The sequence below is a fragment of the Sorex araneus genome, chromosome 3, assembly GCF_027595985.1.
Source record: "Sorex araneus isolate mSorAra2 chromosome 3, mSorAra2.pri, whole genome shotgun sequence".
Taxonomy (NCBI): Eukaryota; Metazoa; Chordata; class Mammalia; order Eulipotyphla; family Soricidae; genus Sorex; species Sorex araneus.
In genome coordinates, this window is record NC_073304.1 from 197,250,131 (window position 1) to 197,277,743 (window position 27,613).

At 45.2% G+C, this 27,613-nt stretch overlaps 1 protein-coding gene across 1 annotated transcript in view; it reads right to left on the bottom strand.

The window, feature by feature from the left end:
• Window positions 1–6,487, bottom strand: part of UTP6 (UTP6 small subunit processome component) — a 32,188-nt gene extending 25,701 nt beyond the window's left edge. Inside the window, exons 1-2 of the mRNA XM_055133756.1 lie at window positions 6,295–6,487; window positions 2,056–2,140 (exon numbers count right to left, since the gene is read on the bottom strand). Coding sequence (XP_054989731.1) covers window positions 2,056–2,140; window positions 6,295–6,386 — 177 coding nt within the window. The 5' untranslated portion in view covers window positions 6,387–6,487. The remainder of the gene's footprint in view (window positions 1–2,055; window positions 2,141–6,294) is intronic.
• Between the last annotated feature and the right edge of the window lie 21,126 nt (window positions 6,488–27,613).

The window sequence follows — 27,613 nt, forward strand, 5'->3', positions numbered from 1 at the left end:
ATGGCGTCTGCTCCCTCCAGGAACAAAAGCATCAAACTGTTCATTCAGGGTCTTGACGACAAAGTCTGACCATCTCGTAGGTGGGCGGCCAGGCATTCTTTTGACGTCCCGTGAAATCCAGTCGTAAAAGCTCTAGTCCAACGGTTGTCTCCAAATCACATTACATGTCTGGCCCATCTGACTTTCGACGCCTTGGCAAATGAGGCAGTGTCCCTGATTCTCAATTATCGACGGAAGTTGGAACTCTGGATTCCTTCTCTCACTTGAGTGAAATGTGATACTCCAAGCATAGCTCTTTCGATTTCTCTTTGGGAGACCTGAATAGCGTTCTCATCCTGTTTTCGTAGGGCCCAGGTCTCTGAGGCGTATGTTAGTGCAGGGAGAACGGTGGAGTCAAAAAGATGTGCCCGGAGCCGGAGGTTCTTCATCCTCTTAGCAACTTCTTCGACGCTCTTGAAGGCGTTCTACACCACTCTCTTTCTCCTGCGCAGTTTTGGCACCAAGTGTTCGTCATGTTGAGTTCTCGACCCAGGTACACATAACTGCTGCATTTGGAGATGTTTGTTCCATTGAGAGCAAATGGAACATCAGGCACTAGTTCACTTCTTATGAACACTGTCTTCGTGAGATTCAGCTGCAGTCCTATCTTTCCGCACTCACGGTCAAAGTCGGCCAGCATTTGTGCCATTTGGCTAATGTTTGGTGTTATTACGATGTCATCAGTGAAGCAGAGGTGGTGTAGTTGCCAACCATCTACTTCACTCCTCCCATTCCTTCCCATTCCAGTTGTTGCATGACGTTCTCGAGGGTGGCACCGAAGAGTTCCGGTGAAATGGTAACACCCTGATCAACGAATGCTATAGAAATTTATTTCTTTAAAGCTAACTTTGCCAATAACTAAAGACTTAGACGAGTCATGTTACTTCGAGATCATCTCTATTCCTGTTGAAAATTTACCTATGCAGGGGTTGGAACAATAGTATAGCAGGTAGGGCATTTGCCTTGTACACGGTCAACCCACATTCGTTTCCCAGCATCTCATATAGTCCCTCAGCACCGCCAGGAGTAATTCCTGAGTGCAGAGCCAGGAGTAATGCCTGAGGATTGCCAGGTGTGACCCAAAAAGCAAAAAAAAAAAAAAGTAAATAAATATTAAAAATTAAAAACCAGGAAAAAAGGTTTTATTTGGGGTCGGAGTGATAGTACAGCGGGTAGGATATTAGCCTTGCACATGGCTGACCCGGGTACGATCTCTGACATCCCATATGGTCCCCTGAGCACTGCCAGGGGTAATTCCTGGCTGCAGAGCCAGAAGTAACCTGCTGAGCATTGCTGGGTATGACCCCCCCATAAAAAAAAGAAAAAGAAAGAAAGGTTACATGTGCAATGATCCATTCCCAAATATTGCAAAAGAGCTAAGACAAGATGCCAGCCCTGTATGTGGCCAACCCGGGCTGAAATCTCCAGCACCACCTGTGGTCTCCCTGATTAGAGATAGATGTCATCCCTGAGCACAGAGACAAGAGTAGATCCTGTGCACAGACAGTGTGATCAAAGCAAAAATAAAATAAAATCATATCGCAGAAGGCCAGCTCTGACAGTTTGGGCCAACCCCCAGCACAGACAAACAGTCCCCGGAGAGTGACCCCCAAGCATAGAGCTGGCACTAAGCCCCACTGCATGTGGCTCCAAAACAAAAACAAAATAAAACAAACTTTAAGATTTGTTAAAGACAGGGTCTGAGTGATAATACTGTGGGGAGGGCATCTGCCTTGCACACAGCATACCCAGGTTTGATCCCCCGCAGCCCAGATGGTCCCAAGTCTGCCAGGAGTGATCCCTGAACGGAGAGGAGAGAGTAAGCCCTGGGCACTGCAGGTGTAGCCCAAAATTTTTGTGCATTTTTTGCATGTGGGACTCCCAAGCTCAATCACTGGTACTACATGGTCCTCTGAGACCATCAGGAATTAGCCCAAAGTACCAAGACAGCAGTAGCCCACAGCACCACCAGGCATGGCCACAAAACAAAAATAATTAATGAAATTTTTCACTTACTTGAACATAATTGATAAAATCTTCCTTAAAAAGAGTTCTTCGCTGAATTTTGTATTCCAGATCTGAAGCCTTCTTAATAATAGATCTAAAGAGAACATGTAAAATTTAACTCTTAAAAAGTGCAAGAATTGGGGCTGGTGCAATAGCACAGTGGGTTGGGAGTTTGCCTTGCACGCAGCCCGACCCAGGTTTGATTACCAGCATCCCCTATTTACCCCCGAGCACCGCCAGGAGTAATTCCCAAGTGCATGAGCCAGGAGTAACCCCTATGCATCACCGGGTGTGATCCAAAAAGCAAAAAAAAAAAAAAAAAAAAAGTGCAAGAATTAAGTAAACTGGGAGTTCTTAACATTTTTAATACCACATAAAGCACATATTTACCAAATCGTATAATTCCCCGTAATTATCTCTCCTAAGCAAGTATTCTCTTTGATTGCTTCTATTAAATTTTTTTTTGTTTTTATTCTTTGGCTTCTTTGGTGCCAGGGATCAAATTCTGGGTTTCATATACACAAAATATGTGTACATTCCTATTCTGCTCTATTTCCTATTTGTGGATCATCCCTGGTGGTGTTCAGGGACTACTCCTGGCTCTGTGCTCAGGAGTACCTTAGAGGGTTCAGGGGGGACCATGGGGTGCCAGGGATGGAAGTCAGGCCTCCTGTATGCAAAGAACGCCCTCTAGCCTATTGAGCTCTCTCTGAAGCCCCCTTGATTACTTCTGTATCCTTAAAGGCCTCAGAATGTATATTATATATTTCCTAAAATCACCTTAGGAGCTGGAAAGATAGTACAGTGGTTACGACACTTGCCTTGCATGCAGCCAACCCCAGGTTCAATCCCTGACCCACAAACCATTCCCTGTGTACCACCAGGAATGACCCCTAACCACAGAGTCAGGAATAATACAGAGTCAGAAATAAGCCCTAAGCATAGACAGGTGTGGCAAGCAGAGACAGGTGTGGCAAAAAAAAATAAATAATTATCTTAACAGCCAAGACCACTGTCATTCCCACCAGCAAAGTCAAAAAAGCTAAGTGTGGGGCTGGAATGATAGTACAGTGGGTAGGGCGTTTGCCTTGCACGCGGCCAACCCGGGTTTGAACCCCAGCATCCCAAATTGTCCCCTGAGCACTGCCAGGAATAATTCCTGAGTGTAGAGCCAGGAGTAACCCCTGGGTGTGACACAAAAAGAAAAAAAAAAAAAAAGCTAGGTACATTATGTACATGCAGTATCAGGACAAATTACTTTTCCTCCACTCTCAATATACTTAAGTTTATTTTTGGTGTCTTTTTTTCTCTCTCTCTTTGGATTTTGGACCATATCTGATAGTGCTGGGGGGTGAGAGAAAATGCCAGCGCAGGGCTCAGGGGTCACTCCCAGTGGTAAGGAGGTGCAGTCTGGGTTCAAATCCCGAGCCCCCCATGCAAAAAGCCTGTGCTCAGTCAGTCAAGCTCCCTCTCGCCTGTTTCAGGAATAGTTAACAACCCACTCTTTCCTTTTACATCTTTTATGTCTGAGTGTCCAATATACATGTAAAAACTAAAGTGGCAGGAGCAGGGAAGGGATTCAAAGGGCTGGAGCAGAAGCTTTGCATGCAGAAGCCCCAGGCCCAATCCCTCCCCCTGAGCACCACGGGGCATGGCCTCAAACAAACAGAAATGGAAAAGGGAGATTCAAATGGTCTCAACTTAGATATGTGTACAATTTTACAAAAGACTCAGCAGACGATCTGTTAAGTGAAATAAGTTCAAAGAAGGACAAATGCTGGATGTTCTCACTTATCTGTGGTATACAGAATTAACAGGATAAGGAATTACAAGGTATGAAAGGAGGGATACCTTTATTACCCTTGGCCCTAGATAACAGAAATCAGGAGAGGGGGAGGGGAAAATGATCAGGGCTGGGAGGGCAGAGGATAAGAGAGGTGGGAAGGAGGTAATAGGGTCAGGAGCCCCGGGGAACATGGGTGATACACAGACGTGGTAAAGAGATATATGGAAAGCACAGAGCCATCAACACTGTAAGCAGGAGACCCAAACTTAATGTGCCCGTCAGAGGGGAGGCTGGGGGCGTGAGAGGGAAGCCGGGACAATGGTAGAGAGAAATCAATAAGGGTGGTGGGCCTGGGACACTGCATGCCCGAAACTCAACTCTGAATCACTTGTCAGTGATGCTGCCCGGAGAAGACGGTGGAGGGAAGTGGACACTGGTGGCGGGGGTGGTGTAGGAATGTGTCAGGCAAGACCCTATCATTAACAGCACTGTCAACCACGGTGCCTAAAATGAAGTAAACTATGAAGTAAGATCAGGGGCCAGAGCAATAGTACAGTGGGTAGTGCTTGCATGTGGCCAATCTGGGTTCGATCTCCGGCACCTCATCTGGTCCCCTGTACACTACCAGGAGTGATTCCTGAGTGCAAAGCCAGGAATAACCCCTGAGCACCATCAGGTGTAGCCAAAAAGAAAAAGAAAAAATGAAAAAGTTAAATCAAGGTGCTCTAATTTAAAAAAAAAAAAAAAAGTATAGAGCTGAAGAGACAGAACAGAGAGTAAGGAGCTTTCCTTGGACTCAGCTGACCATAGTGCCCTGAGCCTGCCAGGAGTGACCCCTGAGCACAGAGCCAGGAGTAAGCCCTATGTAGTAATAAGTGTGGCACAAGAAAAAAAGAAAAATTTAAGTTTACACTATGAATGAGATGTATTTATTCAAAATACATTGAATGCACAGTTCCACTAATCTTTTTTTTTCCACAAAAAAAAAAAAAACCTCAGAGAGGGCCTGGAAAGATAGAACAGCGAATAGGGCAATTGCTTTGCATTTCATCGACCTGGGTTCCCATATGTCCCCTGAGGAACCACCAGCAGTGATTCCTGAGTACAGAGCAATAAGCAAGCCCTGAGCATAGACAAGTACCCACCCCCCCCCCAAAAAAAAAGCCTAAGAGCAGATTCCCTATCTTTAGCCAATGAGTGAACACACCTCTTGTCCATGTGCAGTATTTACTGCGTATGTGCAAAATCGGTGGTAGTGCCTAGTTAGCGGTAATAATCACATTTATAGGGCATTCATTGAGAGCCCACACTGCTAGGGCAGTAGAGGTAGACCAATGGTCACGGTGCTTGCCTAGCATGCAGCGGGTCCCAAGTTCTTTTCCCACACTCCACACCTCAGGTGGCCTGAGCACCAGAGAGATCAAGCCCTCAGAACAGAACCACAAGTAGCCCTTTAGCCCCTCCAACTAGGGGCCAAAAACAAACCAAAAGGAGTCTGGACACTGACTGCCCAGTGACAAGGAACCCTCCTGACAATCAGAAGGAGTGGACAGGTAGAGAGGTGGTGTAGTAACTGCCAAAACCATAAACCTAAGCCTGACTGTAAATCATGTCACCTCAATAACAATAGTAACTCTGAAAATTGTTGAACTTAGGGCCTGGGAGATACGCCACTCGCTGGAGCATGCGCTTTGGAGGCAGAAGCGCTCTTCCATGCCCAGCACTGCATGGCTCCTGGGACCCCTTCCCAGAACCGCGGGGAGTGACCCAAAACACCGCACTGGAATAGCTCCCCGGGACCGCTGTGGGTACCAAGAAACAAAATAAATAGACAAATGACATTGAGCCTGACTTGACCACGCCACAGAATATAACAACAGAGCAAACGTTGCAGGTGTAGAACGCGAAATTGAATCAAATAAACTTGTATTTCTATATCCAGTCCTACCGATGTCCCTCTAGGCCAGTATCACCCACACGCTCCGAGTTAACTTACAGTCCGCCCCACCACGCACCCGGCACCGTGACGGACCTGGAGATACCATTCACGAGTCCCACGACCTAGCTCCAGCTGTCACAGAACTGTCAGCAGCACAGCTGCCAGCAGGACTGCAATGCCGGGGCCGGAGCGATAGGACAGCGGGGAGGGCCTTCGCCTTGCACGCGGCCGACCCGGGTTCAATCCCCAGCATCCCATATGATATGGTCCAACAGGCATCGCCTGGAGTGATCCCTGAGTGCAGAGCCAGGAGTCAGCCCTGAGCATCGCCGGGTGTGGCCCAAAAAGCAAAAAAAGGAGGGAGGGAGGGAGGGAGGGAGGAAGGAAGGGAGGAAGGAAGGAAGGAAGGAAGGAAGGAAGGAAGGAAGGAAGGAAGGAAGGAAGGAAGGAAGGAAGGAAGGAAGGAAGGAAGGGCTGCAATCCGGGAAATGCACCCGGCAGCCTCCACTCTGCTTCCTCTCACTTGATCTCCGCATGACTGAACAGTCCGATGCGCTCCAGCTGTTCCAATTCCGGGATCCGGTCTTCTATGCGCTCCTGAATGATCTCCGCCATGAGGTCGGGAGTCCGCGGCCAGCTCCGGGCCTCCGGGGCCGCACCACGAGCAGGAGGCGCCCACCTGGCCCTTCCCTCGGCCGCGCGTGCGTGTGACGTCACGGGCGCCCTGCCGGCCGCTCTTCCGCTTCCGCCGCCTCCGCCGCTGGGGATGGTCCGTTGGCTCCCGGGATCACTGTCTCCACACCGTGGTTGGCTGTGGAATTGCAGCGGGGACCGCTGTCGGTCTGGGGCCAGGGCATTCACACGGACAGGACTGGAGGGGAGGAGCTGGAGGGGCGGGGCTGGGGGCGGGGCTTAGCGCGCCGGGCTGCACGTAGGCGGGGAGCAGAAAGAAGCGCCACCGCCACCGGGTCTAAGAGATTCTACCTGGTTGAGGCACGAAATGTGTTTCCTGCTGTCTTTTATGCTGCTCCCGTTGGTCGTCCTCATTTCCAACACCAAAAAGACAAACAAACTAGAAAAAAATAAGATAAAGCAAAGGGAATGGGCAGAGGATATGTTAGTTATAATAAATGTTTCACAAAGACTGTAACATTGTCATCCCGTTGTTCATTGATTTGCTTGAGCCGGCACCAGTAACGTCTCCATTGTGAGACTTGTTACTGTTTTTGGCATACCTAATATGCCATGGGTAGCTTGCCCAGGCTCTGCCATGTGGGCCAACTATTCTGGGTAGCTTGCCAGGCTTTCTGAGAGGGACGGAGGAATCTAATGGGGGTCAGCCGCTTGCAAGGCAAACAACCTACCCGCTGTGCTATCACTCCAGACCCAGTATACTAGACTAAAACTCCTTCTCCTTTTGCATTATTGAGCTACTGTCTCTGTCGGTCTCGCCGATTGGGAACCCAGAGTCCCGGGCTTAACAGAGGAAGAGTAGGAGCAAACACTTGGTCTCATGCAAACCGAGTTTGCAACTTTGGTGCTAGGTACTGGGTTCAAGAGGGGGAAGGGGCCTTGAGCAGACCACTGGGGGTGTGGGAGGTGGGAGCTTTTTAGGGGAAGAAAAAAAATTATTTTTGGATTACACCCTGTGATTCTCAGAGCTTAATCCTGGCTCTGTACTCAGTAATTACTCCTGGCAGTGCTCAGGAGACCCTATGAGATGCCAAAGTTGAACCCAGGTCGACCACCTGCAAAGCAAAAGCCCTACCTGCTGTACTATTGCACTGGCCCCTTTAACTAAGGGTAGAAATTCTTAGTTAAATAATTACCCTGACTTAGTAGGCAAGATCTTTCAAAATACATAGCCCTAAGTTAGTATCAAAACTTTTTTTTTTTTTTGGCTTTTTGGGTCACACCTGGCGATGCACAGGGGTTACTCCTGGCTCTGCACTCAGGAACTACCCCTGGCCTTGCTCAGGGGACCATATGGGATGCTGGGATTTGAACCCGGGTTGGCTGCGTGCAAGGCAAACGCCCTACCCGCTGTGCTATCTCTCCAGCCCCAAAACTTTTTTTTTTAAGAAAAGGAAATCCGAAAAGAGAAACGCAGGATGATATGTCCCATATAGGTGGTATTTAGAATAGCTGGATGAAGGAATGCAATGTGTTAAAGGGGGAATGCCCAGATCAACCTTGACCCCAGAGTATGAGGAGAAGGAAAGAAAGAGTGGAGGGATGGGAAAAAAGAGACTGATAAGAACCAATGGGGGCCAGGTCAGGGCATTAAGGTTAAAAAGGTGGTGTTAAAGAATGATAGAGGCAAATTTTCACACCACAGATCAACAACACTGAAATAAAAAGACCAAAACAAAAACAACTTAAAAAGGTGCCTATCCAGAGGGCAGTCTGGAGGGATGGAGGGGGAAATGGGAACACTGGAGGAGGGAAGTTGACACGGGTGGTGGGATTGGTACTACTACATTGTACCTCTAAAACTTGACTATGGGGGGGCTGGAGTGATAGCACATCAGGTAGAGTATATGCCTTGCACACGGCCGACCTGGGTTCGATTCCCAGCACCCCATATGGTCCCCTGAGCACCGCCAGGAGTAATTCCTGAGTGCAGAGCCAGGAGTAACCCCTGTGCACCGCCGGGTGTGAGCCAAAAAGAAAAAAAGAAAAAAAGAAAGAGAAGAAAACTAGGCTTGCTCTTCAAACCCATGTTCTCTCTTGAATATGTATCTCATTTACTTATCTCTTCATTTCTTTGCTTATTTCCACTTTGGAGAAGCCTGTGTTCTCTCCCCAGCACATACTTTTCTCTTTCTCTCCCCTCATATCTTTCTAAATAGTTTCAATACAAAACTATCTTGCCTCACACAAAAGAGAAGTACAGAAAAGAAAAGGAAAGGAAAGGAAAGAGAAAGGAAAATTTGGCATTGGAAGTTTGGAGTTACCTATATAAATTAGTAGGATGTAAGCCTATTTGAGAATCTTTGCCCAAGCTTAAGTGACCCAAGTAACAGTATTTCTTCTTTTCCTTTTGCCTTTTTCTTTTTTCTTCTTCTTCTTTTCTTTCTTTCATTTTTTTTCTTTTCCTTTTTCTTTTTTGGAACAGCAGGTCTAAGAGAATCTTCAAATAATGCAACTTGGAAGCTACATTCCTGGTGTGATTACCGAACCTAAAATAATAACTGCATGCCTCCATTCTTTTTTAAGTTCTGAAAGATATTTAAAAAAAAAAAAGCAGGAGTTCTTGTTAGACCTGTTTATTTCAACATTCCCCTTAACACCTTGATCCTTGGTGTGATTTATGAAAAAGGAACAGGCTTAGCAATTAACCATGTTCCATCTCCGAGCTTCCCTTTCTGTTTTCCCTCTCAGATTTTACCCCACTGGTCTCTGAACTGCAAACTGGTGTAGGCTTCATCATTTCTTGATTCCCTTGGCTATAACACATGAGAAAAGCAGAAGGGAATCGTAGGTATGTAAGCGATATAAAATTTCTTTGTAATTGGAAAATCTCTGGGGCCTGGGTTGAAAGGCAGGGGTGACACTAAAGTAACCCCCATGCAAGCAGGGAATTGAGGTTACTTTCCACTCTACTCCTGGGTACTCAGAACAGTGCTGAGCAGGTAATAAGCACCCAATATATAAATAAAAGCATGATAGAAAGGAAAAAGGAAGTTTTTTTTAAAAAGCCCTAATTTATTTGTGTAACCAAACATCAAAAATAAATAAAACCTTCCCCTAAACTTAGATGGACTCTCTAAGTTTAAAAAAACAAAACAAAACTGGAGAGATAGTATATCACATAGGATGTTTGCCTTGCACATGGCCTACCCAGGTTGGATGCAACCTGGGTTCAATCCCCAGCATCCCATATGGTCCCCCAAGCACTGCCATGAATAATTCTTTAATGCAGAGCCAGGAGTAACTCTTGAGCATTTCTGGGTGTGGGTGGCCTCAAAAATAAATGGATTGAGGGGCTGGAGCAATAGCACAGCATGTAGGGCGTTTGCCTTGCACGCAGCCGACCCGGGTTCGATTCCCAGCATCCCATATGGTCCCCCGAGCACCGCCAGGAGTAATTCCTGAGTGCATGAGCCAGGAGTAACCCCTGTTCATCGCCGGGTGTGACACGAAACCCCCCCCAAAAAAAATGGATCGAGGGGGCTGTAGCAATAGCCCAGTGGAGAGGACGGTTTTCCATGCATGCTGCCAGCCCGGGTTCGATTTCCAGCATCCCGTATGGTCCCCTGAGCACTGCCAGGAGTAATTCCTGGGTGTATGAGCCTGGAGTAACCCCTGTGCATCGCCAGGTGTGACCCAAAAAGCAAAAATAAATAAATGGATCGAAAGAGATAGTACAGCAAGTAAGGTGCTAGTCTTGCACACCCAGGTTCAAGCCAAGTTCCATCCCTGGCATCCCACATGGTCCCCTAAGTCTCACTAGGAATGATCCCTGAGTACAACCAGGAGTAAGCCTTGAACACCACACTGTGGAGTGTGCACCAAAACAAACACGGCTAGAGAGATACTACTGAGGTGAAGGTGCTTGCCTTGCAAACAGTTCGGCTTGATTTTATCTGTTGGTACCACACTTGGTTCCCTGTGTACCTCCAGGAGTAGCCCCTGAGCGCCAGGCTTGTAGCTCAACCCCCTTTACCCCAAATAAAGAAAACAAAAACACCTAGACACCGAGGTTGGGGGATGCTGGGAGAAACATCGTGTTCTCAAAAGGTTAACATTAACTCTTTTACAAATGATGGTGCCTACTTTATTTATGTAACCAAGTCATCAAAAATAAAACTTTCGGCACATATGCTGCCTGAGCCATGTGCTGCTTGTTCCCACGTGGCCGAGCACATGTGGTGCCTGAGCACATGTGTCGCCCGCATCTCCCCCCTTGAGATGTGTACTTTCATGCTTTTGTGTCCAGTGCTAGGATGTGTGTAGAGCATTCTCCATCCTCGGAGGAGCCCGTTTTCTTTCTTGAGTGTGTTACTCCTGCTGTTTTTTTCCTTTTCCACTTATCCCTTCCTCCTTCCCTAAAACCCTCTAAAATAAAATCTGTTACCTCAAAAAAAATAAAAATAAAGGGCTGGAGTATAGCACAGCGGGTAGGGCGTTTGCCTTGCACGCGGCCGACCTGGGTTCGAATCCCAGCATCCCATATGGTCCCCTGAGCACCGCCAGGGGTAATTCCTGAGTGCATGAGCCAGGAATGATCCCTGTGCATTGCCGGGTGTGACCCAAAAGGCAAAAAAAAATTAAATAAATAAATAAAAATAAAAATAAAACTTTCCCCCAATTTTAAAATTTAAAAATTAATTTAGTTGGACTGGAGAGAAAACTGATTGCCTGTCACTGGCTCTGCATGATCCCCCAAACACGTTGGGAACCATCCCTGAGCTCTGCCAGTGTGGTCCCCCAAACTTTTAAAAATCATTTTGTTAATTTAAGAGGAGGAAAAGGAAGAAAACAGAAGCAGGTCCTGGCGGAGGCGTGGCTCTGCAGCTGAAACACTTGCTTGTAAAGAGACCAGAGTTTTGGTCCCTGGTGCACCCACATGACTGTCATCCTGGTAGCTCTGCTGCCCTGGGCCACCTGTGATGAGGTGACTCAAAGTAGGCAGAAAAGCAAGACAGCTGGAAAGCAGGGTGAGACACAGGTGAGACACTGCGGGATGCAGGGACAGGCGGCCCAGAGAAAATCCGAGTGCAGACTGAGGAGCTGTCACACATTGTTCTTTCAGACTGCCAAGCAGAAAGGTGGTTTTTTGTTGTTGTTTTTTGCTTTTTGGGGGGAGGAGTCACACCCAGCGATGCACAGGGGTTACTCCTGGCTCTGCACTCAGAAGTTACTCCTAATGGTTCTCAGGGGACCAGATGGGATGCTGGGAATCGAACCTGGGCCGGACGTGTGCAAGGCAAACACCCTACCTGCTGTGCTATCACTCCAGACCCAAGAAAAAAGGTTTTTAACCATTCAAGGCTAACCATGAAAGTCTAATTTCTGTACCATGCTTGCTTGCTTACTTAGAAGAAAGCTGATTGATGTTGCCAAGCAGAATGTGATTAGAATGTATAAAAACTCTGCCTGAACTCAGGTTTAAGGCTGTTCGTTGCCCTGAGACCCTTGCTCTCAGGCTTGGCAGCCCCTCCAGGTTAATAAAGGCTCTTTGAGTATGGGGCAGATTGTCTGCCATAGAGGCAGGGGGAGGAGTGGGATGGGGGAGATACTGGGACCTTGGTGGTGGAAGATGTGCACTGGTGGAGGGTTGGGTGATTGATCATTGTATGACTGAAATTCAAACAGGAAAGCTTTGTAACTGTATCTCACGGTGATTAAAAGTATAAAATAATAATAATAAATTAAATAATAAAGGCTCTTCAGTCCGGCAAACATGTGTGTTCAAGACTCCTTGGGTGAGTGCTGGAGCAATAGCACAGTGGGTAGGGTGTTTTCCTTGCACGTGGCTGACCCGGGCTCGATTCCCAGCATCCCATGAGCACCACCAGGAGTAATTCCTGAGTGCAGAGCCTGGAGTAACCCCTGTGCATCACCAGGTGTGACCCAAAAAGCAAGAAATAAGCAAACAAAAAAAGACTTCTAGGGGGGCTGGAGCATTAGTACCAGAGCGGTAGGGCGTTTGCCTTGCACGCGGCCGACCCGGGTTCGATTCCCAGCATCCCATATGGTCCCCTAATCACCACCAGGGGTGATTCCTGAGTGTAGAGCCAGGAGTAACCCCTGAGCATCGCTGGGTGTGACCCAAAAAGCAAAAAAAAAAAAAGACTTCTTGGGTAATTTATCACCCCAAAACACACAACCCCCTCCAGAGTGTACTCTCTGGAGCACTGCAGCCCCCTGTGTGTGAGCACTGTAGCCAGCTGGTGTGAGCACTACAGCCATCTTGTGTGAGCACTGCAGCCAGCTGTGTATGAGCATAGTAGCCAGCTGTGTGTAGCCAGCGGTGTGTGAGCACTGTAGCCAGCGGCATGCGAGCACTGCAACTCACCTTGTGGGACCGCTGAGACCAAGACCCTCCTCATGTATGAGCACGAGCACCACAGCAGCCCCCTGAGAGCAGCACAGCTAAGTCCGTGTGACACTCACCCCCACCCCTCAGTCGTGGCAACAAAGAGGGAAAAACAAAGACTGGCGTCTGGTTTGTAGTTTGGAGGGCGGGCCAAGCCCTCCCTGGGAGCAATCACCCAGCTACATTCTTCGGGCTCTTGTTGGCCCAGGACAGACCTTAGGAACATTTTTGTGGCCACCTCTGTTGAGGGGAGACTGCCCATGGACCCCCTCCTCAGCTCCCAGGCATATTTCTCCTCCTGACCGTGTTTAAAACACCCGTGCTGATGTTTCTCCACCTATGCTGAACATGCCACATGTCTTCATTGTATGTTTTCAACATATGCATGTTCCTCAATTTTCCACTCATGATTCATGAATATGTATGATTTGCCCTGAAAAACAGCTAAATATGGATGTTTGACCCTAACTCTGCTCAGCATAAAACCAGATCTCTCTGTGAGCCTGAGAGCTACTACCTGGTCCTCCCAAGCACAGCTGAGAGTGGCCCTGAAGCACAGCAGCAGTATTCATGGACTCTTCCCAGCTTGGTGCTTGGTGTCACTCCTGCAACGGTTGAGGAACCATGTGGTACAGAGGACCACGCCCAGGCTCCCAGCATGCAAAGCGTACACCCTAGTTTCGTGCTCCCATAAGTGGTTCCTTGCCAATTAGTGGTTTCTCCTCCTTTTGTTTTGGTTTCGGTTTGGGGTCACCCCAGCAGTGCTCAGTGCTTACTCCTGGCTCTAGGTCACTCCTGATGGAGCTCAGGAGACCGGCTGTAGTCACATGGTCTGCAATAATAAAATTGACCACAGGTGTCAAGTTAGCATGGAGATGCTGGCTAAAGGGGGCAGAGCAGCGTGGCTTTCTGGGTCCTGTGATGGGTGGTCATTACCTGTGTGTTACATATACATAGCAAGCACCTTACCAGCGGTATTATCTCTCCAGTCTTAATTTCTAACCAGTTCTAGTGATTTGGGGATAACTGGTACAGGGATCCCTTAATTTCCGACAGAATGTTATATTTCATTTTAAGGCAAATTGAATTGATAACTATGACCTTTCACCTTTTGGTTTTGACTTAGGGTCACATGTGGTGCTGCTCAGGGCCAACTTCTGGCTGAGTGGAGATCACTCCCATCCATGTTCAGGGAAACACGGTCCTGGAGTTTGAACCAGGGCCTCCTGCATGGAAAACACATGCTACAGCCTGTTGAGTTACCTCTGCAGCCCACTAGCTCTGAACTTTAAATCACTCCACCTATACATACTCGCTTCCCTTATTTTAAATTTAGATCCCTGAGCATTGTCAGATGTGGCCAAAAAAAAAAAAAAAGCCGGTGGGGGTGAGGTGTAGAAAGCACCTACTAAAGAAAATCTAATAGGGCCAAAAAAGTTAAGTTTGCATGAAACCCACTGGCTCTCAACGTCCTTAACTAAACACACTTTGCTGTAGAGCATGGAGGAAGATTTAAAAAAAAGTGCTAGTTTGGAACTTTAAGTCACTTCTTATTTCTTTTTGTATTGCACTTGAATTTTGTTTTTTTCTTTTTGGGTCACACCCAGCGATGCTCAAGGATTATTTCTGACTCTGCACCTCAGAAATTACTCCTGGCGGTGGTGCTTGGGGGACCATATGGAATGCTGGGAATCGAACTCAGGTCAGCCATTGCAAGGCAAATGCCCTACCCGCTGTATTATCACTCCAGCCCCTGCACTTGGACTTTAAAATTCACCAAAGGAAACAGGATATGGCTTAAAAGGTTGGTGACATTTGTGGGGTCCAGGTTCCATCCCTGGCAGCATATGATCCCCAAGTATTTTTTGGAGTATTTTTTGAGCACAACACCAGGAACAGCCCCCAACACTGCAATATGGGACCCAAAAAAATCAATAAATAAATAATGAAATTTACCACAGATGTTCAGATTAGCAAGAAGATGCTGGCTTCTTGCTAATCTGGGGGCACAGCAGCGTAGCTTTCTGGGTCATGTAATGGGGTAGTCATTACTTGTGTGTTACATAGCCAAAAATGCTAATCCCCATTCACTGAAGTATATACTTGGGCCTGTGCTCTTTCTAGAAGTTATGTTTATTTATCCATGCTCTTTGAGCCACACTGGGAATGCTTTGGGCGGCTGGCTGCTCTGTGTTCACAGGTCGTTCCCAGTGGTACTAGGAGGGCGTAGGGACCTGGGGCGCGGGGAACCCACCATGCTGTGCAGGAGTTTCAAGCTGGGCTTCCTGCATATAAAGCATGCACGTTAAGTCCTTTGAGGTATCCCACTGGCCCCAGAAAGTTATGCTTTGCTGAAAAGAAAACGAAAACTGTAATGACTAAATTCGCTCCTTTAAAATTACTATCATCCCGTTGCTCATCGTTTTGCTCGAGTGGGCACCAGTAACATCTCCATTGTGAGACTTGTTGTTACTGTTTTTGGCATATCGAATACTCCACGAGTAGCTTGCCAGACTCTGCCGTGATGGCGAGATACTCTCGGTAGCCTGCCGGGCTTTCTGAGAGAGGTGGAAGAATAGAACCTGGGTCGGCCGCGTGCAAGGCAAAAATAATTTTTTAATTATTTTAGTATATTTTTTAATTAAATCACTGAGATAAACAGAGAGTTTACAAAGTTGTTCATGACTAGGTTTTAGTGATACAATGTTCCAACACCCATCCCTTCAGTGTACATTTCCCACACCAATGTTCCCAATTTCCTCCTTCTGCACCCCACCTCGTCTGCCTCTATGCAGAAACTTCTCTCTCTCTCTCTCTCTCTCTTTCTCTCTCTCTCTCATCTCTTTCTTCCCATTCTCTCTCTCTTCCTCTCTCTTTCTCTCTCTCAGTCTTTTTGTTCATTATGGTTTGCAATACAGGTACTGCAAAGAGATCATATATATCCCTTTACCTACTCAATTCTTGTTCAGAGGGCTGGAGAGATAGTACAGCATCTCACGTTGGATCTCAACGTTGGATAGTACAAATGTGCAAGGGCATTAGCCTTGCACATGACCAATCCAGGTTTGATCCCCGGCATCCCATATAGTCCCCCAAGCACCACCAGAGTCATTCCTGAGTGCAGAGCCAGGAAGAACCCCTGAGCATCACTGGGTGTTACCCAAAAAGAAAAAGAAAAATATTTTATTCAGAGTGACCATATTTGTCATTCTCATAGTGGCCCCTTCTCTGTCCTAACTGCCCTCTCCCCGCTTCCCCTGAAGTGTTTTTTTTTTTTTTTTTGGCTTTTTGGGTCACACCTGGCGATGCACAGGGGTTACTCCTGGCTCTGCACTCAGGAATTACCCCTGGCCGTGCTCAGGGAACCATATGGGATGCTGGGAATCGAACCCAGGTTGGCCGCGTGCAAGGCAAACGCCCTACCCGCTGTGCTCTCCAGCCCCCCCGAAGTGTTTTTTATATCCACAAAAAGTGCTAAATTCTCTCTTTGAGGATGCTATTCTCTCCAAGAGGCTCAGAAACATTGAAGCACAAACAACTTCACAGAAGCATTTTCCCTCTCCAAAGAGTTCACAAGAATGTTGCATTCCCACTTACAAGGTATTAATATTCATCTTGCTAAAAATTATTTTTTTCTAAAGTGTCAAGAAATATTGATCCTAGAAAGCTTTTTGTAACCCCAGCTCACCTCGTAGTTTAGGGAAACACTTGGGCTTGATTCAGTGCTTTTGGGTCTCATACACAGTTCCTCAGACCATCTCGGTTTCAGTTAGCCAGATGGATCAGTGACCAAGGAACTGCAAACCAAGTCAGAATTTCTCCTCTTGCCTCCAAAGTACTTAAATGTAAATGATAACACGGTACACTTGAACTTGTCCCTAAACTATGCATTGTCACAGCTGAAGAGTAAGCTCAGGGCCAGAGAAGAAACAGAAAAAGAATCCCTGGAGCCTTTTTATTTTTTATTTTCTGGTAAAGGGAAGTAGCTAATTTCAGGGATAATGAGAGGTGAGACACCTGGAGTCCCTTCCCCTCGCCTTGGGCGAAGTCCCCAGCCTGTTCCTCCCACACACGGCTCCGGTAGACTTCAAAGTCGGAGCAGAGGTGATGGACACAAACTGGGCTTTGATGCCGAGGAACATCGGAGCCCTCAGTTCAGTGTGACTGCAAAGCATCTGTACTTTTTTCAAACCTTTCATGTTATCTCACATTGCTAATAAGAGCAGAGAGTTGGAGGTGACACACATTGTACACATAAAGATATTTGGAACCAGGAACTTTGCGTGTATTTTTCTATTATAGGTAGCTTCTTTTACTTTGCAAACCACTTTGGATAGTAAATTACTTCTGGCACCCAGCCTTGTCAGCTTGCCAAATTTCAACCGGAGCAAGTTTTTACAGCCAGGCTAATAAGCCCCGAAAATTAGGAGGTGAGTTGAATGGAAATAATGACATGGTCTTCAACTGAAGAAGCAGAGAGTGACAACGTGAGATCCTAATAGATTCTACTTTTTTTTTAGAAGCTTTTTTTTCTAAAGAAAGCTTTTTTTTTTCTAAAATGAAAACATTTTAGTTCAAAATGCTTATCAATAACGTGGTTTGTAATTGGTTAAAAAGCATTTTTTTGCAAATTTTTCTTCCTATGGCTTAAGTCATGGCTATTTTATAGACTAAAAATTAAAAATAATACAGTCATTTGGGGATAAAAACCTACTATTAAACTGATTCTTGAAAAAACATGTTCTGGAATGACTGGCTCTTCAGATGGGCCAGGCCATTGTTTGTGACTGAATACATTTCATCAAAGCCATAGCTGATTAGCTACATCAATTTTTTTCTTTTTCAGTTTTCTCCCAATCTGAATAGAAAACCTGTCCCTGCATAAACAATTTTCAGGTTTTTACTGAACAAAGCTTAAAGAAATTGAAAATGAACATCACACTGCATTTTTATCACTGAAGTGGTAAGAGGTAGTAATCTTTTCTCTAAATTTAATTCTTACTGCCCAGCCCAGCCCACACTTTACAAGTGACAAGGAAAGTTCTTTCTGACCTTCTCATTCTGCCCTCCAATTAGCCTTAGGCTGATTAGCCTGAGTACCCACATGCTCAGACTGAAAAAACATCGAAGCAAAGATAAGGCTTGGAGTTGTGTTGCACATGGAATCTTGAATGATTCCAAAATGATATCTATACTTAATTAAATCCAGAAATTCCCAGTGCTCTTCTAGTTCCCCAACCAGACAATGCTATTTTATACTTTTATTAACACCCACTACCTGGAATTTTTTGTTTGCTTGCTTTTTTTGTTTGAGGGCACACCTGGCAATGCTCAGGGCTTACTTCTGGCTCTGCACTCGGGAATTAATCCTGGTGGTGCCTCGTATACCGTATGGGATGCTGGTGATTGAACCCAGGTCTGTTATGTTCAAGGCAAGCACCTACCCACTGTGCTATTTCTCCAGACTCCTAGAATTTCTTTAACCCCTCACTCTTTCATTACCTCCACCAATCCGTATACTCAATCTACATTGACATAAGGGGCTCAGTCTTCAAATACCCTTATTTACCTCTCACTTATTCTCTAGATTTTATCAGTCTTTCACATCAAATGTCCTTCAGCAATATTTCCCAAAGACCTAGTGAGTACTTGAAATATGACTAGGCCAACTAAGAAACTGAATTTTTTTTTTGTTTCATTTCATTCTTTAAGACATCAATTGCCTTAGGTCTCTAGCAGTTATACATCAGCATAATGACTCCTAAATGTACTGTACCAGTGGGCAGAGAGATACAGCTCAATGGGCTAAGCACAGTCTTTGCATGAGGAAGACCCAGGTCCGATCCCAAGCACCCCTGAGCACCTCAGGAAGCAATAACTAAGCCAGCCAGGAGTGTCTCCTGAGTACTGTCAAGTGTGTGCACCAAACCATGACCATGCCCTGGTCTCCAGAACCATGCCAGTACATCTAAATGCCTACTCAGCAACCTGAACTTGGAGATTTCATAAGCAGTATGTCCAAAATAAAATTGCTGATATTTTCACTGAAAATCTGTTCTCGCTTTAATCTTCTTCTAGTTAGTGGCAATTTAATTCTTTCAATTTCTCAGGCCGAAAGTCAGGAAGTTGACCCTGACTCTGTCTAATTTGCCAGCAATCCAATCTCAAAACAGACTGAACATAATTTGTTCCCATGATTGCTATTATCATCCTTGTACAAATCACCACTCATATCTAAACTATTGCTAGACTCTTTCACTATAGCCTGACCCTCTTGGTTTTGTTTTATTAGCCTGACATTTTGGTTTTGCTCTATTTTTTGTTTGTGGGTTCATACGTGGGTGGGTGTTGGATATCATTGGTTCGTCCTTTCTCCCCTTGCCACTAGGAGCTTAGGTATGGCCACGCCCATCAAAGTTATGTTCATATAGACAAAAGAGTAGAAATAAGCCTGGTATGGCAATTTAAAGATAATCAGTGTATGGATGCAATAGATTTTTTCTTACTGCATCAATTTAATTTGGATTTTTAACCTGATGTATTTTAACAGAAATTTAACTCTTTGTTTTAGCTTGTGCGCCCTTTTGATTTCCTGTAGATTAGAATTATGCTTTATTTTGTATAAATTTACTTCTGCTGTAAAATTTGACTGAATTTTTATGGGATAATGTTAAGAATCATTTGTTAGCGTATAGTATATATATATATATATGAACAGTTAGAATATTGGATTTGTAAATTCATAGTACCTGTAATAACTATCCTTCTGGTATTGGGTTTTCAGTTATATGGCAAAGTATTTTTGATGAGTTAAATCTATGATTTTATATGTATGAGTGAGATATTGTCTTTCTCCTCTCTTCCTGTCTTTTGAATAGTTTAGTTTATAGCCATGTCTTTTTGTATGGACAAAGGAAGACATTTAATATTATGCCTTTGCAATTGGGATTTAATTGGCTTTGAATATTATTAATTCCCGGGCATCTGCTTTCTTGACTGTAGCCTTGGTTGCCCTCAGTTCCTAGCCCTCTAAAAGGCAGGGTCCCAACGCGGGACGAAGAAGGACAAATTTTTTTAAACATATAATTTTTTTTTAATCGATTCCCTTTTTTGTAGGGGAATGACATACCCATCAGTACTAGTACTTACTCTTGTTCTCTGCTCAGAGATCATTCCTAAAGATATTTGGGGTCCCAAAGGAGTGCTGAGATCAAATGGTGCCAGAGAAACTCAGTGCCGGAAATCAAACTGGGGCTGGCTCTATGCAAGACAAGTGCCTTAATCACTTTGTACTTTCGATGCAACCCTTTGAATCAATTTTTATTTATTTATTTATTTATTTTTGCTTTTTTTTTTGGGGGGTCACACCTGGCGATGCACAGGGGTTACTCCTGGTTCAAGCACTCAGGAATTATTCCTGGCGGTACTAAGGGGACCATATGGGATGCTGGGAATCAAACACAGATCATTTGCGAGCAAGGCAAACTCCTTACCGCTGTGCGATCGCTCCACCCCTTGAATCAATTCTTAACAAATATCAATTCTTAATAACAACCAGTGATTTTGTTAAACCATAAGTTAGAGAGTGGAGATAGTTTTTTTTTTTTTCAGTTTTGGAGACAGTTCTTAACTTCTTAACAGCAAAGTTCTTAACAGCAAAAAAGTTTTTTTTTAAACTACTTGGAAAAAAATTCAAAAAATTAATAGGGCTAGATATCTAGCTCAATGTGGTAGCTTGAGGAAATCTCTTTGAAGACTCTGGTTTGATCCTCCAAGCAGCCCCAGAAGTCACCGCTGGGCCCAGAATCAGAAGTCGTTCTGAAATCCAAAGGGTATGGTCCAGAGAGAGTACAGCAGGTAAAGTGTTTGCCTTTCACCTATCTGACCAAATATTGATCTCTAGCACCCCTTTTGGTTTCCCCTGATCTCCACTAGGACTGGTCCCTGACCTCCAGATCCAGGAATAAGCCCTGAGCACTACTAGTCATGGCCCAAAACCAAAAATAAAAACAAAACAAAAAACTCTCAAAGAATATGGCCTCCAAACAGAAACACAAAAACACAATAATTCATGCAAAAAATAAAAATAAACAGGGCTGGAGCAATAGCACAGCGGGTAGGGTGTTTGCCTTGCACGTGGCCAACCCGGGTTCAATCCCCAACATCCCATATGGTCCCCCCACCCCCACCCCAGCACAGCCAGGAATAATTCTTTTTTCTTTTTTTTTTTTTTTTAAATTTATTTATTTTTAATTAGAGAATCACCATGAGGGTACAGTTACAGATTTATACACTTTTGTGCTTATACTTCCCTCATACAAAGTTTGGGAACCCATCCCTTCACCAGTGCCCATTCTCCACCACCCGTAAACCCAGTGTCCCTCCCACCCTCCCCAATCCCATCTCCCCCCCACCCCACCCTGCCACTGTGGCAAGGCATTCCCTTCTGTTTTCTCTCTCTAATTAGCTGTTGTGGTTTGCAATAAAGGTGTTGAGTGGCCGCTGTGCTCAGTCTCTAGCCCTCATTCAGCCCGCAACTCCCTTCCCCCACATGGCCTTCGACTACAATGTAGTTGGTGATCGCTTCTCTGAGTTGACCTTTCCCCGGAACGTGAGGCCAGCCTCGAAGCCATGGAGTCAACCTCCTGGTACTTATTTCTACAGTTCTTGGGTGTTAGTCTCCCACTCTGTTATTCTATATACCATAGATGAGTGCAATCTTTCTATGTCTGTCTCTCTCTTTCTGACTCATTTCACTCAGCATGAAACTTTTCATGCCCATCCACTTAACTACAAAATTCTTGACCTCCTTTTTTCTAACAGCTGCATAGTATTCCATTGTATAGATGTACCAAAGTTTCCTCAACCAGTCATCCGTTCTGGGGCATTCGGGTTTTTTCCAGATTCTCAGCCAGGAATAATTCTTGAGTGCAAGACCAGAAGTAACCCCTGTGCATCGCTGGGTGTGACCCAAAAAGCAAAAAAAATAATTAATTAATTAAAAATAAACAAAACCCTCGAATGGTGTGTCCCCCAAAACACAATCAATCAACGCATGTAAATAAATAAAATAAGGGGACCAGGGAGATAAGGCAAAGAGCTGGAGGGCCTACTGTGCCCCAAGTTCAAGAGTGAAGGCCCCAAGTTCAATCCTGGACTCTACATGACCCCTAGAATACCACCACACCTCCAAGTTGCACCCCACTACAGTCAGCAATCCTTTTCATACTTTCTTGGGGTACTTTTGTTTGGGGGTATTGAGCGGGCAAAATAATGGTGCTTGGGCCTGTTTCTTAGTGAGGAAGCCACTGCCAGCAGTACCTAAGGACCAAAAGGGGTCAGGGTTGAAGCTGAGGATTCTGCATGAAAATCCTGTGCTCCAGCCCTGAGCACACATTCTTGATTTCCACCCGTTCCCTATCCTGATCAGTATCCAACATATCAGGTAGTATTTATTACTCGTCTCTTTTCCTGGGAACACTGAAGCCTAAGCTCCATGGAGGTGAGACTGCTGCTCCGTTTCCGGCGTCAGGCACACATAAGTGCTTGGTGGGTATCTGGTGAATGAATGATACTCGAGTCGTTGTACTACTTATTTTGTATCATAACTTCTTTCATTTCTATGTCAGACTTTTATAATAGAGTGACTTTCTGAGGGGTTTTCAGGGGCTATACTTGGTGTCACTAGACATATGACTTAAAGACTATTTGGGGGTTGTAAAACACTTCATGGTGCTTATGGGCTACTCTTGGCTCTGGGTCTGAGGCTCACCTTTGGAGGTACTTCAGGGACCACGCAGCACCAGAAACCAGAGCCAGTTCTTTCACAAGCAAAGCAATTTGCCCACAGCCCTTTGAGTTCTTTTTCCAACCCTCTGGCAAAAAAAAAAAAAAAAAAAACTAAACTAAACTAAACAAACAAAATTGAACTTAATTCTCCTAAATTAAGAAGAAAAAGGGGGGGCTGGAGTGATAGCACAGCAAGTAGGGCATTTGCCTTGTACGCGGCCGACCTGGGTTTTCAATTCCCAGCATCCCATATGGTCCCCCAAGTACTGCCAGGAGGAATTCCTGAGTGCATGAACCAGGAGTAACCCCTGTGCATCACTGGGTGTGACCCAAAAAGAAAGAAAAAAGAAGAAGAAAAGGGACTTATGAAGTATATATTATGATGCCATGTAATTCAATAAAATAAATGTAGCACTGTAGCGCTGTTGTCCCATTGTTCATCAATTTGCTCAAGCAGGCACCAGTAACATCTCCATTGTGAGGCTTGTTGTACACCACGGGTAGCTTGCCAGGCTCTGCTGTGCAGGCAGGATACTTTCAGTAGCTTGCTGGCTTCTCCAAGAGGGACGGAGGAATTGAACCCAGGTCGGCCGCCAGCAAGGTGGTCCCCAAGCACTGCCAGGAGTAATTCCTGAGTGCATGAGCCAGGAGTAACCCCTGTGCATTTCCAGGTGTGACCCAAAAAAAAAACAAAAAAAACAAAAAACAAACAAACAAACAAACAAAAAAATAATGCCATACTCTGGGCAAATTAAAAAAAGAAAAAGAGAAAGAGAAAGAAAGAAAGGAAGAAAGCAAGCAAGAAAGAGAGAGAGAGAGAGAGAGAGAGAGAGAGAGAAGTGCTGAAAGGTGTCCACACTACAGAAAGAAGATCCTCACATCACCCACCTTCTGAAGACCCAAGACTCCAAACACCGTGGCTAAGAAGGCAGCCCTGATATTCTCAGAGAGCACCCCCAGAGAAATAAGCTTGACCACTGTTCCATCATAGAGCTCCCTCTGAGCACTGAGCCATCTATGGAGAAGATAGAAAGTAACCACATACTTGTGTTCATTGTGGGTGTCAAGGCCAAGGAGCACCAGAGTAAGAGGCCGGGTGTGTGTGTGTGTGTGGGGGGGGAAGCCCTAGGACACTGACATGCCAAGTTTACCACCCTGATAAGACCTGCCGGAGAAAAGAAGGCCCATATTCAGCTTGCTCCTTCCCATGACACCTTGAATGTAGCCAACAAAACTGGGATCATCCAAACAGTCCAGCTGATTAATTCCATATACAATATTTTTTTCATCATAGAAGAGAAAGAAAGAAAGAAGGAAAGAAGGAAGGAAGGAAAGAAAGAAAGAAAGAAAGAAAGAAAGAAAGAAAGAAAGAAAGAAAGAAAGAAAGAAAGAAAGAAAGAGGAGAAAAGAGAATTACATGGTGTGAAAATGTGAGTGTAAATTTAAGAGAGTTGTGAATTAGAAAATAGGCCCGTGCTGCCTATGGAGCTCAGAGTGGTTGCTTTAGTGTGTGAGGTTTTGGGTTTCGTCACTGGCACCCAAAAAGTTCAATAAATCAGCAGAGAAAAAACTGTGCCTGAAAAGCTTGGGAAGGCCAAGCTGTAAAGAAGCAGGATCTATGAATAAGAGGAAACTAGGAAGTCTCCACAGTAAAGCAGGTGCCTTGCAAGCATGAGACCTGAGTAATATACCGAGCCCAGCAAACCCTGAAATATAGATATAAATACAAAGTAAAGGCAAAGGGGCAAGGGGGGCAGGCAAAGGTGGCAAGGGTTATAAATCCTAACAGAAGTCAATGTGTCTCTAAGTCTTGACCACCATAGAGTGAGGGTCCATAAACTCCTGCCATTGAAGCCCTATTTTTATTGTTTTATTGGTTTTAGTTGTGATTTTAGGTTTTGGGGCCACATCCAGGGGCGATGGTGCTAAATGGTGTTGTGGGGGGGAGGGGCCTTGTGACTATTCCCTGCTCAGCACACAGGGTCACTCCCTCCCCCAAGGCACAAGTCTGGCTCTGGGGATTGAAAAGCACTCCTGCAAATAAAAGGTGCACTCCCAATCTACCTTGCCTCAAGTCCCGTTTTGAATAGTTTTTAATCTAGTTCCCCTAAAGGCTCTGCTTTCAGTGTCAACTAAGAATCCTGACCAACTGCTTGAGGTGCCTTCAAATAGGATCTTCTTATCATCTCACAGCCGTGAGAATGGCTTATATCAAGAGTGGAAACAGAGACCAAAGCAATAATACAGTGTAGGATGCTAGCCTTGCACATACTCAACCCAGAACTCCATATGGTCTGAGATTACCAGGAGTGCGGAGCCAGGACTAAGCCCTGAGCACTTGGGGGGGGGGGTGTATGCCCCTCCCCCACCCGCCCAAAGGAAACAACCATTGTTGATGGGGATGTGGTGAAAATGGACCCATTAAGGTCAGGGTGGCAGTACAGCTGATAGGGTGCTTGCCTTGCACATGTTTTCTGAGCCCTGTCATGAGTGATCTCTGAGTGCAGAGCCAGGAGTAAGACCTCAGCACTGCTGGGGGTGGTCAAACACAAAAGCAAAAAATAAGAATAGGAGCTGGAATGATAGTACAGCTCGCAGGGCATTTGCCCTCCTTGTGGCCTACCCGAATTCAATCCCTAGCATCCCACATGGTCCTCAGAGCCCCACCAGCAGTGATATCTAAGCACAGATTCCAAGATAGCCCAGTAATTCACTTCTTTGCCTCTGTCTGCAAAACACAAAAGCATTCATTTGAAATGAGTTGTGCACACCTATGTTCATTATAGAGCTGAGTACAGTGGTCAGGATATGGAAGCAACCCAAATGTCCAACTACAGGTGAATGAGTGAAGGAATAAAGAGGTTGTGGTAGATACCATGGAATACTTTGCAATTGTACGAGACGATGAAAGCTGTAAGGAAAAAATAATTGTTACACATGGATGGAACTATAGGGTAAAATGCTAAACAAAGTCAGAGGGAGAAGAACAAGTACTAGATGATCTCAGTCATCTGTGGAAGATAGAGGAACTAAACAATGGGATCACTGCCATCATCACTGTCATCCCATTGCATCCCACTACTCATCGATTTGCTGAGCGGGCACCAGTAACATCTCCATCGTGAGACTTGGTACTGTTTTTGGCATATCGAATATGCCACGGGTAGCTTGCCAGGCTCTGCCATGTGGGCAAGATACTCTTGGTAGCTTGCCAGGCTCTCTGAGAGGAATCAAGCCCAGGTCGGCCACATGCAAGGCAAATGCCCTACCTGCTGTGCTATCACTCCAGTCCAAGCAATGGGATAGTATCAAATAATGATAAATACCCTTGAGTTACAAAGCTGTTAGGGAGTGGTCAGGGGCATGTCAAGAAAGAAATAGACTAGAAGCAACTTAAGGACAGTAGTGGAGGATCAAGGGCTCTTTGGTGATGGGAAAGGTATAGTAACTTTTCAGATCAATCCTGTAAACTTTTAACACCTTTGTAACCATGTTACCTAAATATATATATATATATATATATATATATAAAATAAATACTGGCTAAGCAATAGTACAGCAGCCCGGATGCATGCCTTGCATGCACCAGACCCAAGTTTGATCCTTTGCACCCCATATGGTCCTCCAAGTCCCACCAGGAATGATCTCTGAGTGCAGAGCCAGGAGTAAGCCCTGAGCACCACTGGTACAGCCCAAAACTAAAAAAAAATGTATTTAAAAATAAAATAATAAATAAAAAAGATTATCACCTTTATAATTCTCAATTCTTAACTAAATACTAGTCTTTGTTCATTTATTTGCTGTCTCATGTAGAAAAGTGAAGGTATTTTGTTTTCATATCTTCTATCAAATGATTGTACTGAGATGTTCCTCAAAGCCTTAGGCAATTCACCCCTGAAGCTTTGAACATGCATTAAGGAAGCAGTGGGAGGAACCTTCTTTTCTGAAGTCTCACTTGGTTTCTCTTGGTTTCTTACTTTTGGTTTCACTCACACTCCATCAGCAAGCTAGAATCCACGTATAGCATGATTATGCCTTGCTTTAAACCAATTTGAAACTCTGGATTTACAGCAATAGATTATTTGCTGTATTAAGGAGGTGAGGGCTGGAACTTTAGCACAGCAGGTAGGGCATTTGCCTTGCACGCGGTCCACCCAGGGTTCGATTCCTCCGTCCCTCTCAGAAAGCCCGGCAAGCTACTGAGAATATCTTGCCCGCATGGCAGAGCCTGGCAGGCTCCTTGTGGCATAATTGATATGCCAAAAGCAGTAACAAGCCTCAGAATGGGAGACGTTACTGGTGCCCGCTTGAACAAATCGATGAGCAATGGGATGACAGTGATACAGTGATACTAGGGAGGTGGTTTGATGGGCTAGAGCACATGCTTTGTAGGCAGGAGACCCAGGTTCTACCCCTGGCACTCCTGTTTTCCCAAACATCACAGGGGACAACCCCTAAGCACTGAGGCAGGAGTACCATGGCACGGAGTACCACCCCAAGCACCTCAGTTATGGTCTCAAAATATGTATGATTTTTTAATATTTACCTTTAGCAGTTTTTTTATTTGACTTTTTAATTTATTTTTCTTTGTATGGCTTTGGTTTTGGTTTATAAGTCATACCCGGTGCACCAGGGGACTGTGTAGCACCGGAGATTGAACCCACACCTCCTGCCTGCAATCCATGCACTCTAGCTTTTTTTTTTTTGCTTTTTGGGTCATACCCAGCAGTGCACAGGGGTTACTCCTGGCTCTGCACTCAGGAATTACTCCTAGCAGTGCTGGGGGACCATATGGGATGCTGGGAATCGAACCTGGGTCGGCCGCATGCAAGGCAAACGCCCTACCCGCTGTGCTATCACTCCAGCCCCAGCACTCTACTTTTTTTTTTTTTTAGCACTCTACCCTTTTGAGCCATTTCCCTGGACAATTACTTGATTGTAAATACAACAGTAATAACAATCAATCATATATTATTGTAATAACATATAACATAATATCATACCATAT